Consider the following 21,135-nt stretch of genomic DNA (forward strand, 5'->3'; position numbering starts at 1 on the left):
TATCCCCAAGCATTGATTGCAAATCTACCTTGTATCAGGCACTGTGCTAGGTTAGCACTTACTGGTGATATAACATGAAAAAAGTACAGTATGTGCCACCAAGCAGTCTAAGGGGAGAGAAATACACAACCAGAGGGCTATCAGCTATGCCAATGCAAGGAGAGAAACTGGACGGCATAGTCCTCAAGAATAGAGGAAGGAGGCTTGACCCGATGTTAGCTACTTGCACAAGGCCTCTTGAGAGAGGTGATTCTTAAAGAGGAGAGTGGGACACACAGGAAGTAGAGGCAGCAGAGCAGACAGAACAAACAAAAGAAACCAGGGAGAGGGCAGCGTGCATGGAAGTAGCTTAGCGTGGAGGTGCAGACAGTGGACACCTCTGGTGTTGGGCAGCAGCTGGAGGGAGAAGGTAGAGGGCATCATGAGGGTCCTCGCATGATGTGGTCATTTTCTAGTAGAGCATTGTGGCCCACGGTGTGTGAACTTTCTATACAAATGATATGAAAAATCACTGATTACCTTAAGTTAAAATTGCCTTATTGTCCACACAGAGCTTCAATCTATCAAAGTCAAAACCATTGACAAAAAGTTTACATTCCGTTTTGCATGGAAGTGTTTTCAGTGAGAAACACAAAGAAAAAGGCAGAAAAACCGCACACTCCCTTTTTTTTCTTATAAAACTTTATATTTCCCTGCTATTTTTTCTTAAGGGGTAAAATGCTATGAGATAAAGGCACCAAGAACTCTGACAATACCTCATGGAAACTAGCCTGCCTCGTGGGGAAAACAAAATGAGCAAGGACACCTAAGCAAGGAATTGGAATAAAGAGGGAAATAAACAAAAAATTTCTAGGAAGAAAATAAAGACACAGAGAGGAGAGGAGCCTCAGCTGATGGGGCGGGAGAGTTGTGCTGGCAAGTCGTGGCCCGTGCCTGCCAGCAAATGCCTTGGAAAAATACTTGGCCGGTTCGGGATCAGGACCTGCGTAGTTTGGGACATGAACCACGCACGCATGGCATGCTAGCACAGCCAGCGTAAGATGAGCGTCTCCTTGGAACAGACAAGATAGCTGAGAAATAGCTGGCATCCCTGGCAGGGTGAGCACACCTCATTTCCTTTGGAACAAACTTTCACACTTTGCTTATTCTACTTAGCAAGAAACAGGATCTTTCTTTATTCTTTCTTTTTTTTTTTTTAGAGATGGGGTCTTGCTATGTTGCCCAGGCTGGCCTCAAACTCCTGGGCTCAAGGGATCCTCCCACTTCAGCCTCCCAAGTAGTTGGGACTGAGCATTGGTGTTAAAGTCAGCATTCACTAAGTAAAGTACCTAAACCCTCCGTGGGCATATTTCACTGGCCTGGCCTCTTCTAGGGATGGAGCTGAAGAAATGCGGTGGAAACATCTATTGGTAGCCTTGAGCTCTCCTCACTGACCTGACAGCTATTTCCTGTGTGTTCTTTAGAAGCAGTCACTTAACCAGTCTCCCTGGTTTTTTGTTTGCTTCTCTGTAAAAAGAGAACCGGCAGCCTCAGAAGTCACTTCCCCTTCTGGTTAGAGTCCCAGCAAGCAGATTGTCAATATTTCCCTTTGATAATGAACTTATATACATTGAACTTCCAAGCCTTTGCTTGAAAGGACCAGTCTTCTAAAATTGCCCATTTTAAGAAAAAAATCATTGCAAAAATCAAACATAGTGTTCCCATAGCTACTCTGTGCATGGTTTAGTAGGAGGTTTCGTTTTCCTTATTTATTTGCAGCGATAGGATATATCTTTGGAAGACTTTCCTCTCTAGCTACTCAACACAGCAAGCTGTTACTGAAAACACCCTTCATAGCGCATAACAACAGCTGTTGCTCTGGAAACAAGTTAACACTTTGCTTTCCATAAAATGGTGGTTCACTTCCTTTAATACTAAATCAGTGCTCTATGAATGTAAGTAATAGCCATGGCCTTGGCAACTGGCAGACTTGAAGCAATGAATTTGGGTACTAGGAAAAGCACCTGATAAAAATCAATTATATTTTGAAATGACTATATTTAAAAGTCACTTTAATTTTGTTTCCATACCCCCAAACTTGTTTGTGAATAGCAAAAGAAAAACTGATATTGACTCACTATGTCAAAACTAAAAAGAAAAATAATAGAACTTACCAAATCTTCTCTAATGAACAAATAGATTTTGTTTTAAAGTGAATATTGCTTGTGAGGAACACAAAAAATAATTTTTTCTACAGTGTTATCAAGAAGTTTATTACAAAGGAAGTTAGGGAAATGGAGGTGGCTCGCTACAGAGCATGATGTTTGGGTTAAGAGACCTGAATTCTCTGTTTCCTTGGCTTTCAGATGTCAGCAATAAACCCTACCCATAGTGCAGTCATTGAGAGTCAAGGGGGTAGTATTTAAAAAGTAAGGAAGGTGGGCCAGCACAATTGTCTATAATATGAGTGCCATGTATGTTCCCATCATTTCATTCAATTTACTATAAAAAAGGAAACAAATTCATTTTGTTGTGGGATTAGCAATTTTTATAAAATGAAAAGTCAAAATAATTTTTCTTATTTTACAAATTATTGGTATGTTAGTAGTTTTCAATAAGCAGAGAGAAAAACAAGAAGATAGATAAATAGCTTTGAAGAAATCGTGATGGCACCTCTGAGCATTTCAATTGCTGGTGATTGCACTGGGTCAAATTCCTCATCCAAGCACTGGAATTCAAGCAATGCTAATGTTTATTATTCTATTTATGAGTGATATGCAATGTGGGAGTGAGCCTGATAAGAAGGAAACCCAGAAGGCATAACTTTAGGTCAAATGTTTCTCTACGCTCTGGACAACCTGCTAAACTCAAGGGTGAGATCTCAGAGGCTCCTCACTCTACTGCTCAGCAGCACTTGGCCCAGCTGATCACTCCTGGCTCTGAGAAATGCTTTCTTAACCTAGTTTCCAGAACATTACACTCCTCTAGTTTTCTGCCCAGTACCCAAGCTGCCCATCCTCAGTCTCCTTTGCTGGTCCCTCCTTTAGTCCCTGACTCTTAACAACGGAGCACCATAGGGCTCAGTCCTTGGACTGATCTCCTTTCTAACTACACTCACTCCCCACATGGTCTTGTTTTGTCCCAGGAAGACAAGACCCCCATGCAGTGACCCTCAAATGTGCTGTTCTTGCCCAGACCTCCACATTGAACTCCACACTCTGAAATCCAAAGGCGTCTTAAACATAACATGTCCATGAACTTCCAAAGCTTGCTCTTAAATTTCAGGTCTACCTCAGCCTTTCCTAACTCTACTACAAGCAACTTCATCCCTCCAGTTGCTAAGGACAAAAAGAGTCAGCACTGACTGCTCTCTCCCTCACACTCCACACCCGATCCATCAGCAAATGCAGTCAGCTGTTCCTTCAGAACCAGAAAAAGTGAACTTCTGTATCCAGAAAGATGAAGTAGACATACTCATCCCCATTCCTTCTACCAAGTAGAACTAAAAACCCTGGAAATTATCTATAATCAGCATAAGAAGAGTCTAGAAGGTGGACAGCAGAAGGCAGAGCAGCTGGGACACTGGGACCCAAGGAACAGCTCTGTGGTGAGCTCCCTGGATTTTCTCATTGTCCCATGTATTCCAGACTTAGTGATGAAAAAGCCAGCAAGCCAGAATCGACAGTGAGCACAAACTGAAAACAAAACAAAACAAAACAAAAAACAACAACAACAAAAAAAGTCTAGCCAAACTATAAGGTAAAGTATAATGTAGCAAGGTAAAATTTTAGAAAATAACCCCTCTACTTTGGCCAAATACCACAGAAAAACCGCAGCCCTACCGCCACCCAAAAGCAAAAACAAAGAGGAGGGTGTACACTTCTACCCTCTTCATTCTGTAACAAGGTGCCTCAACCACATCCCCATGTCTCCCCAACAAACCGGGGTAGAATCAGAGAAAGCTAAATAAGGAGCCTGGACTTTCATCCCTTCAGGGTAACAATGAGGCCACCCTCCATGATGACAGTGGACAGTGTGGGGTACCCAGACTCCTAAGTGACAGAAATGAGGCAGCCCCTCCCAACTCAGGTGGTGGTATAGGAGGCCTGGGGAGAGTCAGGACATTCGCCACCCCCACTGCACACTGCCTCCCCACCCTTGTCTGCTGGGGGCAGTGCTTGGAGTTGTACTAAAGCCTTAGGTAAGTTGGAGGCCAGAACCCTCAGTATCACTCACCAGTAACAAGGAGCATCTCTCCACCACAAATGTCACAGAAGACTTGGCATTAATGAGGCAATGCCCACCCTTTCCCCCACTGGAGTGGTGTCAAAGGAAGCTAACTAAAACAAAAGATTTAAATAAGATCTACAGTCTCATAACACAATATTCAGAAAGTTCAGGTTTCAAACAAAAGCAGTAGTACTACCAAGAACTAGGAAAATCAGAACTTTATTGAAAAAGAACAGTCGATAGACACCAATGCCAAGAAGACAGAGATGGTGGAATTATCTGATGGGGATTTTGAAGCAGCCATAAGAAAAAATGTTCCAATAGCACATATGTAAATGCTTGAATCAAATGTAGAGACAAAAAATACAAAGAAGAACCAAATGGAAATTTCAGAATTAACAGATACAATAACTAAAATGAAAAACTAAACAGATGTGTTTTACAGCAGAATGAAGGAAACAGAGAAAATAATCAGTGAACTTCAAGATAGAATAATGGAAATTACCCAATCTGAAAAACAGAGAGAAAATAGACCGGAAAAAAAGGAACTAGGAATGAGAGATCTGTGGAATTATACCAAAAGTTCTAACATTCATGTCTTTTGAGTCTCAGAAGGAAAAAGCTGGGTGGGCTGAAAAAGTATTCAAAGAAATAATGACTGAAAATTTCCAAAGTTGTCAAAAGACCTAGACCTAAAGAGTTGAGGAGCTAAGCAAAACCCCAATAGGATAAAGCCCAAGAAATCTACACCAAAACACACAATAATCAAACCTCTAAAAACAAAGGGCAAGAAAAAAATCTTAAAAACAATGATGGAGAAATAGCACATAGAGGGAAAAATAATTTGAATGATAGTGGATATTTTATTAGAAACCATGGATGTTGGGGGGAGGCGGCAGAGCACTTTTCAAGTACTGAAACAAAAGAGCTGTTAACTGCCAACTTTATAGGCAGCAAAAGGTATCATTCAGGAACAAAGGGGAAATCATGACATGTTCAGATGAAGGAAAACTAAGAGACTTGACACCAGTAGAATTACTAAAAAAAAAAGGGATCTTTCTAAACAAAAGCAAAATAATAAAAGAACAACAGCAAGAAAGTAAGAACAATAGGAAGAGTTCAAATATTTATCAACACAATACATAGTCCTCCTCCCTTTGAGTTTTCTAAATTATGTTTGATAATTGAAGCAAATAAAAAGTAACATTAACATGTGGTTCTCACATGTTATATGTAGAGGAAATACGTGAGATAATTATAATTGCCGGAGGGTAAAGAGACATAAAGGGAGATAAGGTTTTATACTTCCTTTGTATTGGTAAATGTCAACACCAATAGACTGTGATAACATAGATTTATAATGTAATATTTATATCAATGACTATAGAAGTTATACAAAGATATTCTCAAAAGCACTATAGATAAATCAAAATGGAATTCTAAAAAGGTTTCAAGTTGCCCATAGAAAGATAGGAAAAGAAAACAGAGAAATGAAAAACAGAACAAACAAAAAAAATTAATGTGGCAGAATTAAGCCATAACATATCAATAATGATGTTAAATATAAAAGGTGTCTAAATACATCAACTTAAAGGCAGAGCTTCCCAGACCAGATATTTTTTTAAATCACCCAATTATATACTTTCTATAAGACACTAACTTCAAATTTAATGATATAGGTAAGTTGAAAGTAAAGAATGAAAAAGTTTATACCATGCAAATGTTAATTAAAGGAATGTAAGAGTGTAAGACTAGATAAAGTAGACTTCACTATAAAGAAAACTACTAGAGACATTACATATTAATAAAAAAGTGAAATCTACCAAGACATAGCAATCCTAAATGTGTATGCATCAAAAAACAAAAAACAAAAAACGGAAAACAAAAACAAACAACCAAAAATCCCAGAGAGCTACAAAATATGTGAAGCAAAAACTGATGGAACTGAAAAGAGAAATAGACAAATCCACATTTACAGTTGGAGATTTTGATACCTCACTCTCCATAATTGATAGAACTACTATACAGAAAATTAGAAAGTAGATAGAAAAACTAAACACCATCAACCATCTAATCAACATTTATAGGATACTCTATCAGAACAACAGAATACACATTCTTTCCAAGTGCTCAGGAGCATATATCAATATCATATCCTGAGCTGTAAAACAAACCTCAACCAATTTAAAAGAATTCAATTATATAGTGTGTTCTGTAACCACAAAGGAGAGAAACTAGAAATTAATAACAGAAACATAATACTAGAAGTGCTAGTCTGTGTAATAAGGCAAAAAAAGAAATAAAAGGCATGCAAATAAGAACGGAAGAAATAAAATTGTCCCTACATGATTGTCTATGTAGAAAATCTCCAAAAACTCCCTAGAACTAATAAGAACATTTAGCAAGTTAAAATCAATTGTAACAGAACAACAAAGTCAGATGGCGGCAGCGGGGGGCGGGGGGGGGTGGGGGGGGAGCGGGGATGACACAATTGGACTGGACTTCAAGGCTTTCTATAAAGATACAAAAATAAGACATTGTAGTATTAGTGAAAGAGTAGATTAAATAAATCAATGAAATAAAACACAGAACCCAAAAATAAACTCACACAAATATAGACAACTAGTCTGACAAAGGAACAAAGAGAATTCAATGGAGAAAGACAGTTTTTTCACCAAATGGTGCGGAAACAATTGCATATTCACATGCAAAATGATGATTCTAGACACAGCCCTTTTACCTTTCACAAGACTTAACTCCAGATAAATTATAGAGCTAAATGTAAAATGCAAAACTATAAAACACATAGAAAATAAGAAAATCTAGGTGATCTTGGGTTGGGCTTTTTAGGTACAATACCAAAAGCAATACCTATGAAAGAAAAAATTGATGAGTTGGACTTCATTAAAATTAAAAATTTCTGTTTGGTGAAAGACACTGTCAAAAGAATGAAAAGACGAGCCACAGACTGGGAGAAAATCTTTACAAAACACATATCTGATAAAGGACTGGTATTCAAAATACATAAAGAACTCTTAAAATTCAATAATAAAAAAACTCAGTTAAAAAATGGCAAAAGGATTTGAACACACACTTCACCAAGGAGACATAGAGATGGTAAATAAGCATATGAAAAGGTGTTTGACATCATATGTCATCAGGGAATTGTAATTAAAACAATAAGCTACTACTACATACTTAATAGAGTGGCTAAAGCCCCAAAACATTGACAGCACCAAACACAAGCAAGGATGTAGAACAACATGAACTCTCATTCATTGTTGGTGGGAATGCAAAATGGTATAGCCACTTTGGAAGACAGCTTGGCACTTTCTTAAAAAACTAAGCATACGCTTACTATATGATCCAGCAATTATACTCCTTGGTGTTTACCCCAGAGTAGAAAACTTATTTCACACAAAACCTGCACCCAAATGTGTACAGAAGCTTTATTTGTAATTTTCAAAACTTAGAAGCAATCAAGATGTCCTTCAATAGGTGAATGCATAAGTAATTATGATATATCCATACAATGGAATATTATTCATCACAATAAAGAAATGAGCTATATAGCCATGTAAAGACATGGAAGAACCTTAAATACATATTACTAAGTGAAAGAAGCCAATCTGAAACAGCTACATTCTGTGGAATTTCAACTATATAATATTCTGAAAAAGGCAAAACTATGGACACAGTAAAACTATCAGTGGTTGCCAGGGGTTGAGGGAGGGAGGGATGAATAGGTAGAGCACAGAGGATTTTAGGGCAGTTGAACTACTCTGTATGATACTATAATGGTGGATACATTTGTCAAAATTCTCAAATGCATTAGGTAAAGAGTGAATCCTAATGTAAACCATGAACATCAGTTAATAACAATGTATTAATACTGGCTCATTAATTATGGCAAATGTACCGAGATGTTAATTATAGGGAAAACTGTACGTGGTGGCATGGGAAGAACTCTCTGTAGTTTTTACTCAATTTTCTACAAATATAAAACTGCTCTAAAAAATAGTCTGTTAATTTTTAAAAAATCAATTGAATTTTTATATACTAGCAATGAAACATGGAAACTGAAATTTAAAATATAACATCATTTAGAATTGCTCCAAAAATGAATTAATTGGATATAAATATAACAAAACACACAGTAGTACTACCAAAGGCTGATAAAGGAAATCAAAGATGACCTAAATAAATGAAGGGATATACTGTGTTCATGGATTAGAAGACTCAAAATAACGAAGACATCAGTTCTCCCCAAACTGACATATAGGCTTGATAATTCCTATCAAAATCCCAGCAAGATTTTCTTATAGATATATAACAAGATGATTCTTAAATTTACACAGAAAGTCAAAGGATCTAGAATAGGAAAAGTCAAAGGGTCTAGAATACGTAAAACAATTTTGAACAACAAAAAAAAGAACAAGAAGGTAGAAGGAATCGCTCTATCCTATTTTGGCATTCATTATATAGCTAAAACAAGCAAGATGATGTGGTATGGGCAGAGGAATAGATTCATAGATCAATGAAACAGAATATAGAATCCATAAATAGTCCTATACAAGTATAATCAACTATTTCTTGATTTAGATGGAAAAGCAACTCAATGGAGGAAGGACAGTCTTTTCAACAAAGGATACTGAAACAACTGGACATCCATCTTCAAAAAAAATGACCCTCACACCTTATTAAAAAGTGACTCAAAATGTATCATAGATTTAAGTGTAAGTCATAAAACTATAAAATTTTAGAAGCTTGATCTATTTTTTAAAAATAAATAAATCAAATTTTATCAAAATTCACAACTTTTATTTTGCAAGTTTCTGTTAAGTGATGAAAAGACAAGCTACATAATGGGAGAAATGTATAAACCCATTTATGATAAAGGATGTATATCTAAAATATATAAAGCACTCTCAAAATTCAATAGTCAAAAGATAAATAATCTAATTATAAAATGAACGAAAGACATGAAGAGACATTTCATTGATAAGGATATGTAGATGGCAACTAAGCACATGAAAATATTTTATACATACCAGACATTAAAGAAATAGAAGTTAAGAACAAATTGAGCTATCATCACATAGCTATTAGAATGGCTAAAGTAAAAAATTGTGGCAATAAATGCTGGTGAAGACACACAGAACCTGAATTTCTCACACGTTGCCAGTGGGAATGTAAAATGGTACAGCTGCTCTGGAAAACACATCGGCAGTTTTTTAAAAACTTACACATTCACTTACCATATGACCCAGCAATTGTATTTCTGGGCATCTATCCCAGGTAAATGAAAATTTATGTCCTTACAAAAACAGTGCACAATCTTTGTAATAGCTCCAAATTGGAAACAACCAAAAATGCCCCACCATGGGTGAATGGTTAAACAGCTACTTAGCAATAAAAAGAAATGAACTATTGATACATGCAAGCACTTAAATGGATCTCAAGGGCATGTGCTTAAAAAATAAGCCAGTCTTAAAAGGTCACATCCTGTATAATTCCATTTATAGAATACTCTTGAAATGACGAAATGAGAGACGTGTATAACAGATTAGTGGTTTTGAAGGGTTAGGGAGTGGTGGGGGGAGAAGTGAGTATTAAGAGGTATCCCTGGGAAATCTGGGTGTTGATGGAATAGTTCTGTATCTTGATTGTGGTGGTGCTCACACCACACAAATCTGCACATGAAATAAATGGCACAACAGCATGGATGGAACTGGAGCCCATTGTCCTAAGTGGAATATCTAAAGAATGGAAAAACAAACACATATGTACTCTCTATTAAATTGGAACTAATGGATGAGCACACATGTGCATAGAGGAAAGTATAACTCAACTGAAATCAATCGGGTGGGGGGAGGAAGAGATGGGCACAAATCTACCTAACGGGTACAATGAACACTATCTGGGTGAAGGGCACACTTATAACCCTGATCCCTGTAACAAAAACATTTGTACTCCTGTAATACTTTGAAATAAAAAATAAATAAATAAATGGCACAAACTATACACATGCATCATACTGATGTCAGTTTCCTGGTTTTGCTATTGCACTAGAGTGATGCAAGACGTAACTGATGAGGGAACTGGACCTCTGTACTATCTTTGCAACTTCCTGTGAATCTATAATTATTTCAAAATAGAAAATTTAAAGAAAATAATCAGATAGTGTAGAATTTGCTAAAAATATGTGCTGATATACTTATGGTAGAAATTATATAATATTCAGAATTTGATTTAAAATAATCTAGTGTGGATTATTCCTGCAGATTTATATAGACGAAACAAGATATGTTGATAAATAATTGAAGTTGGGTGATGATTATTGAAGTTGCAACGTATGGGTTCATTATGCTCTTTACTTCCGTAAACATTTGAAAATTCCTATAATAGACTAGTAAAAACAAAACCAAACAAAAACAAAATCCAGGACTGATATTTTAAGGTACATAGCAGCCCAGACATACACAATTTTTTTGTATGTTTTGTTTATTACAAGCCATGTCCATTTGATACATTTCCTTACTGGTAGTTACCTAATTTTAATAAGACTATCCTAGAATTAGAGAAATTTTCATCTCCTAATGTCCTGGTCCAAGCCATCTGGAACATAGGAAACCTGCTAACTGGGCGGCCTGGTTCCACCCTTGCCTTGCTATAGTGTGTTAACGACGCCACAAACTGGAGGGACTCTTTTGCAATATAAATCAGACTGAAAACCTCCCTAAACCCCCCTCATCTCACTCAGAGTAGGAGCCCACGTCCTGACAACAGCCCAGCCTCCCCCAGCACCCTCTGCCTCTCTGACCACATCTGCTCTCCCCTCGCTCGCTCTTCTGCAGCTGTCCCAGCTTCTTCTGTTCCCTGCACACAGCAGGCGTGTCTCAGTCTCTGAGCCTCTGCAGCTGATGTTCCCTCTGTTTGGAACACCCTTCCTCCAGATATCACCTGGCTCTGTCCCTCACTTTCTCAGAGGCAAGCTTTCCTCTGACCACATTGTAGAGTCATTATCTATATCCACCCACCCCCCAAATCCCAGGCCCCTTTGCCTCCAGCCCCTTTCCAAGTTTTGTGTTTATCCAGAGTACTTGTCATCTTCAAACTACTATGCATTTGACCAATTTATGTTGCTTTGTCTGACTGTCCTCGCTGGCATTTTAACCCCCAAAGGCAGGGATTTTTATCTGTTTTGTTCACTACTATTCACCAGGTCCTACAAAAATGCCATAGTATATGCTCAATAAATACCTGCTGCATGAATTTTAATCACTATTATCAGATAAAGAGTGGAAAATCTTGACCAGTACAGACCATAATATTAACTGTCATGTACTACGGTGATGGTGATAATGATATTAGTAGTAATAACGCACATTTATTTATGAAGCCTTTACTCTTTGCCAGAAACTCTGTCAAATGCCTGATGTGGTCACACACACATACACACACATTCAGAGAGCCGGAAGCATTTCACTAAGGAGAAGCTGTGATAAATTTATGTTCCCTGATGATGACTTATTTTTGGTGCTCTAAATTGGTATATCATCATAAGAATAGCTGACATTTATTGAATACCAATTACATGGCAACCAACCTACCAAGCATTTGTATTATGATGTCTTTTCATTTTCAAAACAAGTGTACGAGGTTGATACTCTTCTTATTTCCCTTTACAAACCAGTTTGTAGAGTTTAAGAACTTGCCTGAGAACTCTTAGCCAAAGTGTTGGTACCAGGTGATGAGGGCAGACTGGAAGCCCAGCTTGTAACCCCCCCGAGAACTCTCACCACGAGCCAGTCCCTGGGCGGAACACCCTGTACAGCATCTGTTGAGACCCCAGAAGAGGGATCAGGGAGCCTGCTGAGACAGCTCAGCTAGACTGCAGAACCCACACTCAACCCAGGCCTGTCCAGATCAAAACAAGCCTCACCTTGACCATGAGGTCACCCTGTCTAGTATTGACGTTCCCTCCACACACAGCACTCTCATCTTTTATTTCCCCGAGTGTTGACTGACTTATTTTGCTTATTTCCTCCCTACAGTGAAAGCTCCATGAGGGCAAGAATTTAGGGCTGATTCTGCAAACATCCAGAATAGTGCCCAGCATACAGTAGGCACTCAATAATTTCCTTTCTTGGATCTAACTGATACTCTCTTCTAAGAAAAGGTGCAGAGCTTGGGGCAGACGTAATCATGATTAAAGGTAAGAAAGACTCAGGCAGCTCCCTACCCCTGCTTGGTTTGAATATCCCGTGTGAAAGAAGGTGGCAGAAGGAAACTACTATTACGCGCTTTCAGGCCCAGATCTGGGGCTGGACACAGAGGCTGGGCAGTCTGAGGGTCATTCCAGAGAAGAGCTTGGGCCTAGGTCAGACGTGTTGGGAGTAAATGTCCAGAAAACCCCAGTGGTTCCCATAAGAGGGCATTTGGTGCCCACCCACCCCCGAGACATCTGGCGATGTCTGGAGATATTTTTGGTTGTCACAACTGAGGGGGTGCTGCTGCTAGTGGGTAGAGGCCAGGGGTGCTGCTAAAAATCTTATAATCCTCAGGGCAGTCCCACAATGAAGAGCTATCTGGCCCCAAATGTTGACAGTGCCAAGGTTAAGCAATCCTGCTTGGTAGCAATGGGAGATCTCTATCATGAGAGGTTTCTTCTTCTGAGTGTAGCAGGCACATTCAGGGCTCACCAGAAACCTCCATAAAGGTGGGAGCCTTTCCTCTGTGCGTGGAGCCAAGACACACTGCTGGGAATATCCACACAGTCTTGTTTTCAGAAAGTCATCACCTCCCATTGTTGGAGGGATGGTATGTAAACAGCCAATCAATCCTGAGAAGCCCATGAATAAATCGTAGAAAACACAAAATGGCATCCTCTGAAAAAAGTAATTTTTTAATTACAGCTTTGATGTTGTGTCCTGGAACTTCCAAGCTGACTCATATGAAAGCTGTGTGAGCTGCCCTGGGAGCGGCACTCAAGCCTGAATGCTATGGAGCCTGGGCTGGGGTCCCAGATGAAAAGTCAGCTGTCAATCAGGAATTGCAGCCACCCTGTAATATGATGCTGTGTCTGTGGTCATGGCTGTGTGATTCCAAATGTCTGAACGAATAGCAGGAAATTAAGTTGATGTTAAGGCATTTCCAGATATCTGAGTGGTTGACATTTATGAAAAATAATGAATGAATTGCATTCTACATTACATTTTGCAGTGCATGGTTTTTCCTATATGACGAAAGCAAAGCAGAAATATTTGAAACTATTTGTTATATTTAGGACAACAGCCAGAATCACCGTATATGAACACACACACAAATTAATAAATAAAACCCAACTGCACTAGAATAATCAATGTGCAAGCTGGAGTGTGTGTGGGAAGGTACCCTGATGAGATTAGGTACCTATGACATGTTGATGTGTCCACGAAATTATTAAGTATATACATTTATACTAGCTCTGGACTCAAATTTTAATTCATTACTGTGCTGTTTCAAGCCGTCAAATGTAAGAGCATTCATTTTTATATTTCATTTTGCTTTGTATAGTGAAGCAAGTTTTTTGTGTTTGTGTGGTTGTTTTCATAAGGGTGCTGTGCTCCTTCGGTGGCTATTCCAAGCCCCAGTGTTGGCTAATTGCAAAGGTCTCGACTTCCTCACTGCTCACTCCCTAAACATCCCAGTGTGGGGTTTCACATTCCCACCATTCTGCTCACCGCCCCTTTAGGAGGCTCGCTGCTTCCTGACCTCTCCTCTAGGAAGAAGGGAAGGGAGGAGAAAGCCTGGGGAAGAGCTTGGCCCTCAGGGGAATCCTCCAGTGGCAAAACGTGCAGGAAAATGGAATGGGTTCCCATTGCCAGGAAAAGAGGACAGAGCCCTCAGGTCCAATCTAAGAAAATGGGCCGTGAACCAGAATGGGACACACAGCGGAAGATCTGGAAGTCTCAGGTGGCTTTAAGTGTAGAAGCAGGTGCCTGGAAAAAGCAACCTTAAGGGGAGTCTGTAGCTGTGCCCTTGTAAGAGAGGCGGCTATTAGAAGCAGAACTGTTGCACCATGAGTGTAAGATCCAATTCCTTATTGTTCATTTCTCATTCCCATTCACTCTACATGTGTTGCGGAGGACCACTGCCTCCTTCCCAAGACTCTCCCCTCCACCGGCTCCTTTCGCAATGCACCAGACTGCTCATTAGCATGTTTCTCAAGCTTCTTTCTCTTCCTCATTTGTGGGCCATCTTTGCTTTGACCCTCTCCCCTGCACCCATGTATAATTGATATTTTACTGTCTTCTTTACTATGATTTTTCTTCTTAAAGATTACAGCTGATATCAAAAACCATCTCTGCAATTTCTCATCAGTATCTACCATGCCAATTTATTACTTTTAGGAAAACCAGTTTCTCACATCAAACTGCTTGCTGAATTATTTCAGACTGATATTCCACCATCAATTTGCATTTAATAACTAAACTAAACCCCCACCCTCTACTTCAAAACATGCCTCCTCCTCTTAACTCTCAGATTTCTGTCCTCCTTGCCAAATTTTCTTAATTGAAGATCATTCACAGTTCAGTACCAGTTTGCAAACAATTTGGTGCTATGGCACAATAACAACAAGGAAAACCTATTCCTGTCTTTTGATTCGCCATTCATACTTCTGGAAATATAACCAGAAGAATTAGTACAAATTATGAATAATGATACATGCATAAAATTGTTTTTAATGTGGAGGTAGGTAGCAACTAACATTAAAAAATTTGAGAAACTAAAAAAAGTTTGTGAAACCATTAAATAAAAATATGGAGAAATATGTACTGACATAAGAAAAATAGAAAAGCAAGGTAGACATTTGTATTTAGGGTGATTAATACTATGCACAACTTCTATCTGTGCACGTGAGTAATGATTGGTTAGTTCCAATTTAATAGTGAGCACATGGTGTTTGTTTTTCCATTCTTGCAATACTTCACTTAAGAGGATGGTTTCTAATTCCAACCAGATTGCTGCAAAAGGTATTAATTCATTTTTAATGGCTGAGTAGTACTCCATGGTATACATATAGTGGATAACATCCACATCTAGTGGATTTTATTAATCCACTCATGAGCTGATGAGCACTTGGATTGAGTCCACATCTTTGTGATTGTGAATTACGCTGCAATAAACATTCTAGTGCAAATGTCTTTTTGATAAAATGACTTTGTTTTCCTTTGGGTAAATACCCACTAGTGGTGTTGCTACTGGGATCACATGGTAGGTCTACTTTTAGTTCTTTGAGGAACCTCATTTTCCATAGAGGTTGCACTAGTTTGCAGTCTCACCAACAGAGTATAAGTGTTTTGTTCTCTCCACATCCATGCCAGCATCTATTGTTTTGGGACTTTTTGATAAAAACCATTCTCACTGGGGTTAGGTGATATCTTATTGTGGTTTTGATTTGCATTTCTCTGATGATTAGTGATGTTGAGCATTTTTTCATATTTATTGGATATTAGTCTATCTTCTTTTGAAAAGCTTCTGTTCATGTCTTTTGCCCACTTTTTAATGGGGTTGTTTGATGGAAATCATGCAGGTGGGAGCCAGGAGGAGGGGTGAAATCATACCTAACAGGTACAATGTACACTGTCTGGCTGATGGGCACATTTATAACTTTGACTCAAGTAGTACAAAAGCAATCCATGTGACCAAAACATTTGTACCCCTGTAATATTCTGAAATTTTAAAAAATGAGGGAAAAAAAAGAATTTTGGGATCTCTGGGGGAAAAAATACTATGTACAATTTGCAAATCAAAAGGCCTGGAAAGAAAAACACTAAAGTAATGATTATTGTTTGAAGGTAAGTGACCATATTACCTTTTATTGTATACTTTTTTAAACTCAACTACACCTACTTCAAAAGGAAATTCCTTTACCATGCTAGATACCTCCAGCTTTCTTTTGTTTGGCTACCAAGTTTTACATGTTAGCTCTTCAAGTATCAGTTACATCTTTTGTTCCCTTTTTGTTCTGTTCTACTCTTGTTCAACCCCTGATGATTTTGATTCACTCAGCACTCCCTCCCAGCCCTGCTCCCCTTCTCCTCTACTACAGTTGCTAGAAAAACAAAAGCCCCACGTCCCAGCTTTATTCGTGTGACACCACTCTGATGAATAAGGCAGAAACCTACTGGAAAATTCTGGAGACACTCCTGCTTTTCTGAGGATGGCAGAGTGTGAAGGTGACTGTCAACCTCCAAGGATGGTGGAAGAAAAGGTTGGCAGAGCCTGGGTCCCTGGCAGTACCATCATGGCAGCTGCTTCTGGCCTTCTTCTTAGGGGAGAAAAACAGCCCTCATATCCAGCTGCTCTCTGCTGCCTGTTACTTGCAGCCCGATGCATTGCTGCCTAATATCTTGCCTAGCTGCCTTCCAGCTTCTAGTCTCACATCACGCTCTTCAACTTACACTTTTTAAAAGGGAGAAGAAAGGAGAAACCAGAAAAGAGTACCAGATAAATAAACATTGACAATGAAAAACAAAGGACAGCTGACGGGTAAAAAACAATGTGGAAGACCAAAAATTACAAAACGTATGCAAAAAAAAAAATTTTTAAAGGGCAATCTAAGTCTGTTTAGTAAAGCATTACAGAAGTCCTCCACACATCAATCTTTACTTAGGGTGTCAGTATTAATACCACAGTCCGGTGTTACAATGGAGTCTCCCCAAAAATACTCATTTAGCTGTTCTTCTAGAGCAGACACAAAACTGAGCCAAACAAGCTAGACCCTGCTCTCATGGAGTTTAGAGTTGAACTGGGAAGAAGATAAAAAAATACATGAACATGGTAATTACACAAGAAAATAATTAAAAGCTGCACTATGAATTATCAAATTAAAATGTGGGTTTTATAAAGGAGAATGTGGCCCAATTGGTGCATTAGTGGGTAGGAGGCCGGCAAGGAAGCCTTCTTTAGAAAACCGAAGTTTGAACTAGCTGCAGGGATAAGCCCGCTTTGTTAGAAACAGAAACAGAGGAGGGAGTGGGGAGAGAGGAACAGCGTTTGGGGAGGGCTATGGCATGTACAAAGGCCTGTGGCAAGGGGACAACCCTGAGCCCAAGGAACTCAAAGCAGGTCAGGGTGGCTAGCCCCAGTGTGTACATATTTGTTCCAACTCTTCAAGAAAAGGTGAAATTTTGCCCAATATATTCTGCTTAAGAAAGAAATCAAGTGTTTAGTTTTTAAAAATTTCCACTTGGCATAAATAAAACTAAAGTAGTTTATTGCTGAAAATACTAACTGTAAGTTTTATATAACATCATTCTACACAAACTTTTAAGCATCTACTAATTACCAGGCACTATACAAAGTTCTGGGGATGTAAATACGAATAAGTTACATTCTGTGACTTCAGGGAGCTCAGATACACACTGGAGAAACTGAGGTAAACAATTCTAGTTAATTATAATGAGCCCTTTGGCAGGCTGTCAAAGGATATGGAGACAACAAGAAAGAGAAAAATTAATTCACTTAGGGTTGAATTATCTTGAAAATTTATTTATGTTCAGTACATCATTACCAAATGATAACAAAGAAATGAACTGTGACTGAATGTGAGCATGAAACAAACCAGAAAATCTAAACCTGGCAAATTTCAAAAGGTAATAGAATGGTTTAATGGACTTCTAAGTATACAAGCCTACCTCAAAAACAATTCTCAGAATTAGACCCCCTCACCAGGCTGGAGCAATCCTCAAATAACTAGATTTGAAAATAATTGAATTTCAGATTATGTATTTGAGATTTTTGAAAAAATGAAACACCAAATTAGACCTGACTATATGCACAGGTCAGGTTCTGATAGAAAGGTAGAAAAAGCCAATATAACTTTAATTTGTGCTTTTGTTGAGACACAAATAAAAGACTTATACTTTTTAATATTAAGCACTGCAATTAGCTTTTTTATTCATTGTGGTTTATAAGATTATCAATAAAACAAAAACCAGAGATGTAGGTCTTTGTATGAGTTCTGCCAATGATCAGCTGTGCAAAGACAGAGAGTCACATGATTTCTCTGAGTTCCAGTCTCCTGATTATGAAAGAGGAAAGTCTCATCAGTAGTGCCCTGATTCTAAAGCAGTCACTCCAGAGAAAATCTTACACCACTATATTATTTTCACTAAATCCAATATCAACTAACTGTAATTGTAAAAACTCAGGAGAACACAAAATCATTTTACCAACAATTTTCCAGGCCATGATACATCAAGATTTTATATAACAATATTTTCAGTTTACTGAAGACAACTCGGCAAGTATCTAATGCCTGGTAATTATGAAGCTACGTGAAACTAAATAGTGGCTCTGGAGTATGGTAAAGATTATGTAGTCTTTTTAACTAGGAAACACATACTGAAAAGTCAGATAGAATACTTTTGATATAATCTATGCCTTTCTCTTGGATACAGGAAATAAACAAAAACATAAATCACACAAATACAACATCAGATTTCCTTGTACATTATTATGAGGGTAAATTAAACTTGAGTATACTAGTTCTGTCGTAAACATATCTTTGCACATCTCAATCATTTTTTACTTAAAGTGTTTGATAAAGTTTCTTAAAGGGAATAAGGACTTACAATATATGTGCCAAAGAGGAGTTTGATAATTAAAAAAAAATTGATATGGTTTTGTCACTAGATCCAAAAAATGACACACTAATTATATGCAGTGCTACATAATAATTCTAAGTGTAATTGCAGTATAATTTTTCTGACATGTATTTACTATCCATCTCCATCATAATTATTATGCATAGATTATGTTACCTTGTTTCTCAAATTCTCCACTATTGCCTCGAGGTGCAGATTTTTCAGATTTGTACATTCCTTGTAAAACACACTGTGCCTACCATACCTGTACCATCACAGGACTTCAGCATATGAATAACGACAACAACAAAATACTAATATTTATGCAAACAATGAATGCTCTGGAAAGCCAATCCTGTACTACTTCTCAGTTCATTTATAAAAGTACGCATGTCAGGCAAAGGGCATATTTTTTATAACTTTTCTGTAAAACAAAATAGTTTGTCCTATTTCTTCCTATGCCATCCAGCTCTTCTCTTACTAGTGAGAGAGTCCACATTCTACGTGAGACACAGGGTTTTGACAAATGTGAAATGTGATGCCTCACGCAGTTTTTAATGGGAAGGAGCACCCACACCATGTTTTTGGGGAAAACAGCCACAGTTCTTTGCACCCAAGGAACTCCAGGGGACAAACACATCTGGAGGTCAGCTCACCATGCAGACCCCACACCCTCTCCATAAAGTGCCATGTTCATGATGTGATGTAAACAAATGCTAAGTTTTTTGACAAACCTAAAACAAAATTGCAACATATGGAATTACATATTTAACAGAAAGATTAAAAATAGTTAAATGTAAACTGTTTTAAGTTCTGTGATGGTGAATGTTCTCTATCAATTTGGTTAGACTATGGTGCCTAGTTGTTGGGTCAAACACCAGTTTAGATGTGGCTATGAAGGTATATTTGAGATGCAGTTAGCATTTACAATCCCTTGACTTTGAGTAGAGCAGATTTCCCCCATAATATGAGTGGGCCTTATGCAGTTAAAAGCCTTAAGCGCAAAGACAGGTTTCCTGAGGAAGAAGGAAGTCAGCCTCCAGACTTCAACATACAAATTCTGCTGCAGTTTCCAGCCTTCAGACTTAAGACTACAACACCAACCCTTATCTGAATCTCCAGCCAGCCAGCACATTCTACGCATTTCAGACTCACCAGACCTGACAATTATGTAAGCCAAATCCTTAAAATTTCTCTGTGTGTGTGCGTGTGTGTGTGTGTGTGTGTGTGAGAGTTTGTGTGTATGTATTCTACCGGTTCTCTTTTTTTTGGAGGACCTGGACTAATAGAAGTTTATTTAGAACATTAAATATAGTAGGCATTCATTTTGCAAAATAAACACTTTTTGGTTTTGTATATGACATTGATAGTCTGTACCAAACCTTAGTTTTAGAGTTATTAAAAACTTCATGTTTTTAATATGACTTTCCATTAACAATATCTGCTATCTTTTTCTATGGGACATCACACACAGAGAGTTCAGTCATTTTATATGAATGTAGTAGCATAATTATATTCTCATGTGTAACAATGGCAAGAAAATGTTCTAAAAGTAGGATGTATATTACAATATTTTCAATTGTAAGACTAGTTTTAGGTCAGTTAAATCCTTTAGAGGCAGTTCTTCCTGTTAAACATCAGTATCTTTCATATTGGAAAACACACGTTTTAAAACATAGTTTTTGTAAGTAGCAAGTAAATTACAGTGGCTTTACATCTAGGTCAAAGTTATGCTCTTTAAAATTATAAATGGTGTGTTAAAATAGCATGCGTTTTCATATTCAATAGTTTGGTAGAGAAAATGTTGAAATTACAGGTGTTCAACTATTTTTTAATTGCTTACAAAAATTTTGTGGCGGGTGTCTTTTAAAAGATAAGCTCATTTCAGAGGCAATCTGAGGACAGAGGGTACTTACTGACTGCAGAGTCGTAGGAGGTGGAATTGTGCTGGCCTCTCAGGAAGGGATATGGGGACAGGTAAGCATGTGTGCAGTTCTTGGATGGTGGCTGATTGGCTGGGAAGGAGAGCAAAGCAATGGCATTTGTTACTGAGAAGCACAGTGATGACTCATTCCTAATGGAACAGAAATGCCAGGGGAGGGATTACACAAGCAAAATACAACTGTTGGTCCCATAGACCAATTCAGAGAATTGTGAGAGGGAGGAAGACCTCCTAAAAACCACTATCGAGAAGCACAGGAGAACTGAAAGGTGGATTCATCCAGAACATCTACCTACGTGACATAATTCAATGGAATAAGTACAAATGCCCTTAATATCACCTTAAAAT

General features: G+C 38.2%; 1 protein-coding gene across 1 annotated transcript in view; it reads right to left on the bottom strand.

Annotated features, from left to right (window-relative positions):
- TMEM182 (transmembrane protein 182) overlaps window positions 1–21,135 on the bottom strand; it is a 48,128-nt gene that overhangs the window by 25,154 nt on the left and 1,839 nt on the right. The window contains exon 3 of the mRNA XM_069494891.1: window positions 20,762–20,860. Coding sequence (XP_069350992.1) covers window positions 20,762–20,860 — 99 coding nt within the window. The remainder of the gene's footprint in view (window positions 1–20,761; window positions 20,861–21,135) is intronic.

The sequence above is a fragment of the Eulemur rufifrons genome, chromosome 19 (assembly GCF_041146395.1).
Source record: "Eulemur rufifrons isolate Redbay chromosome 19, OSU_ERuf_1, whole genome shotgun sequence".
Taxonomy (NCBI): domain Eukaryota; kingdom Metazoa; phylum Chordata; class Mammalia; order Primates; family Lemuridae; genus Eulemur; species Eulemur rufifrons.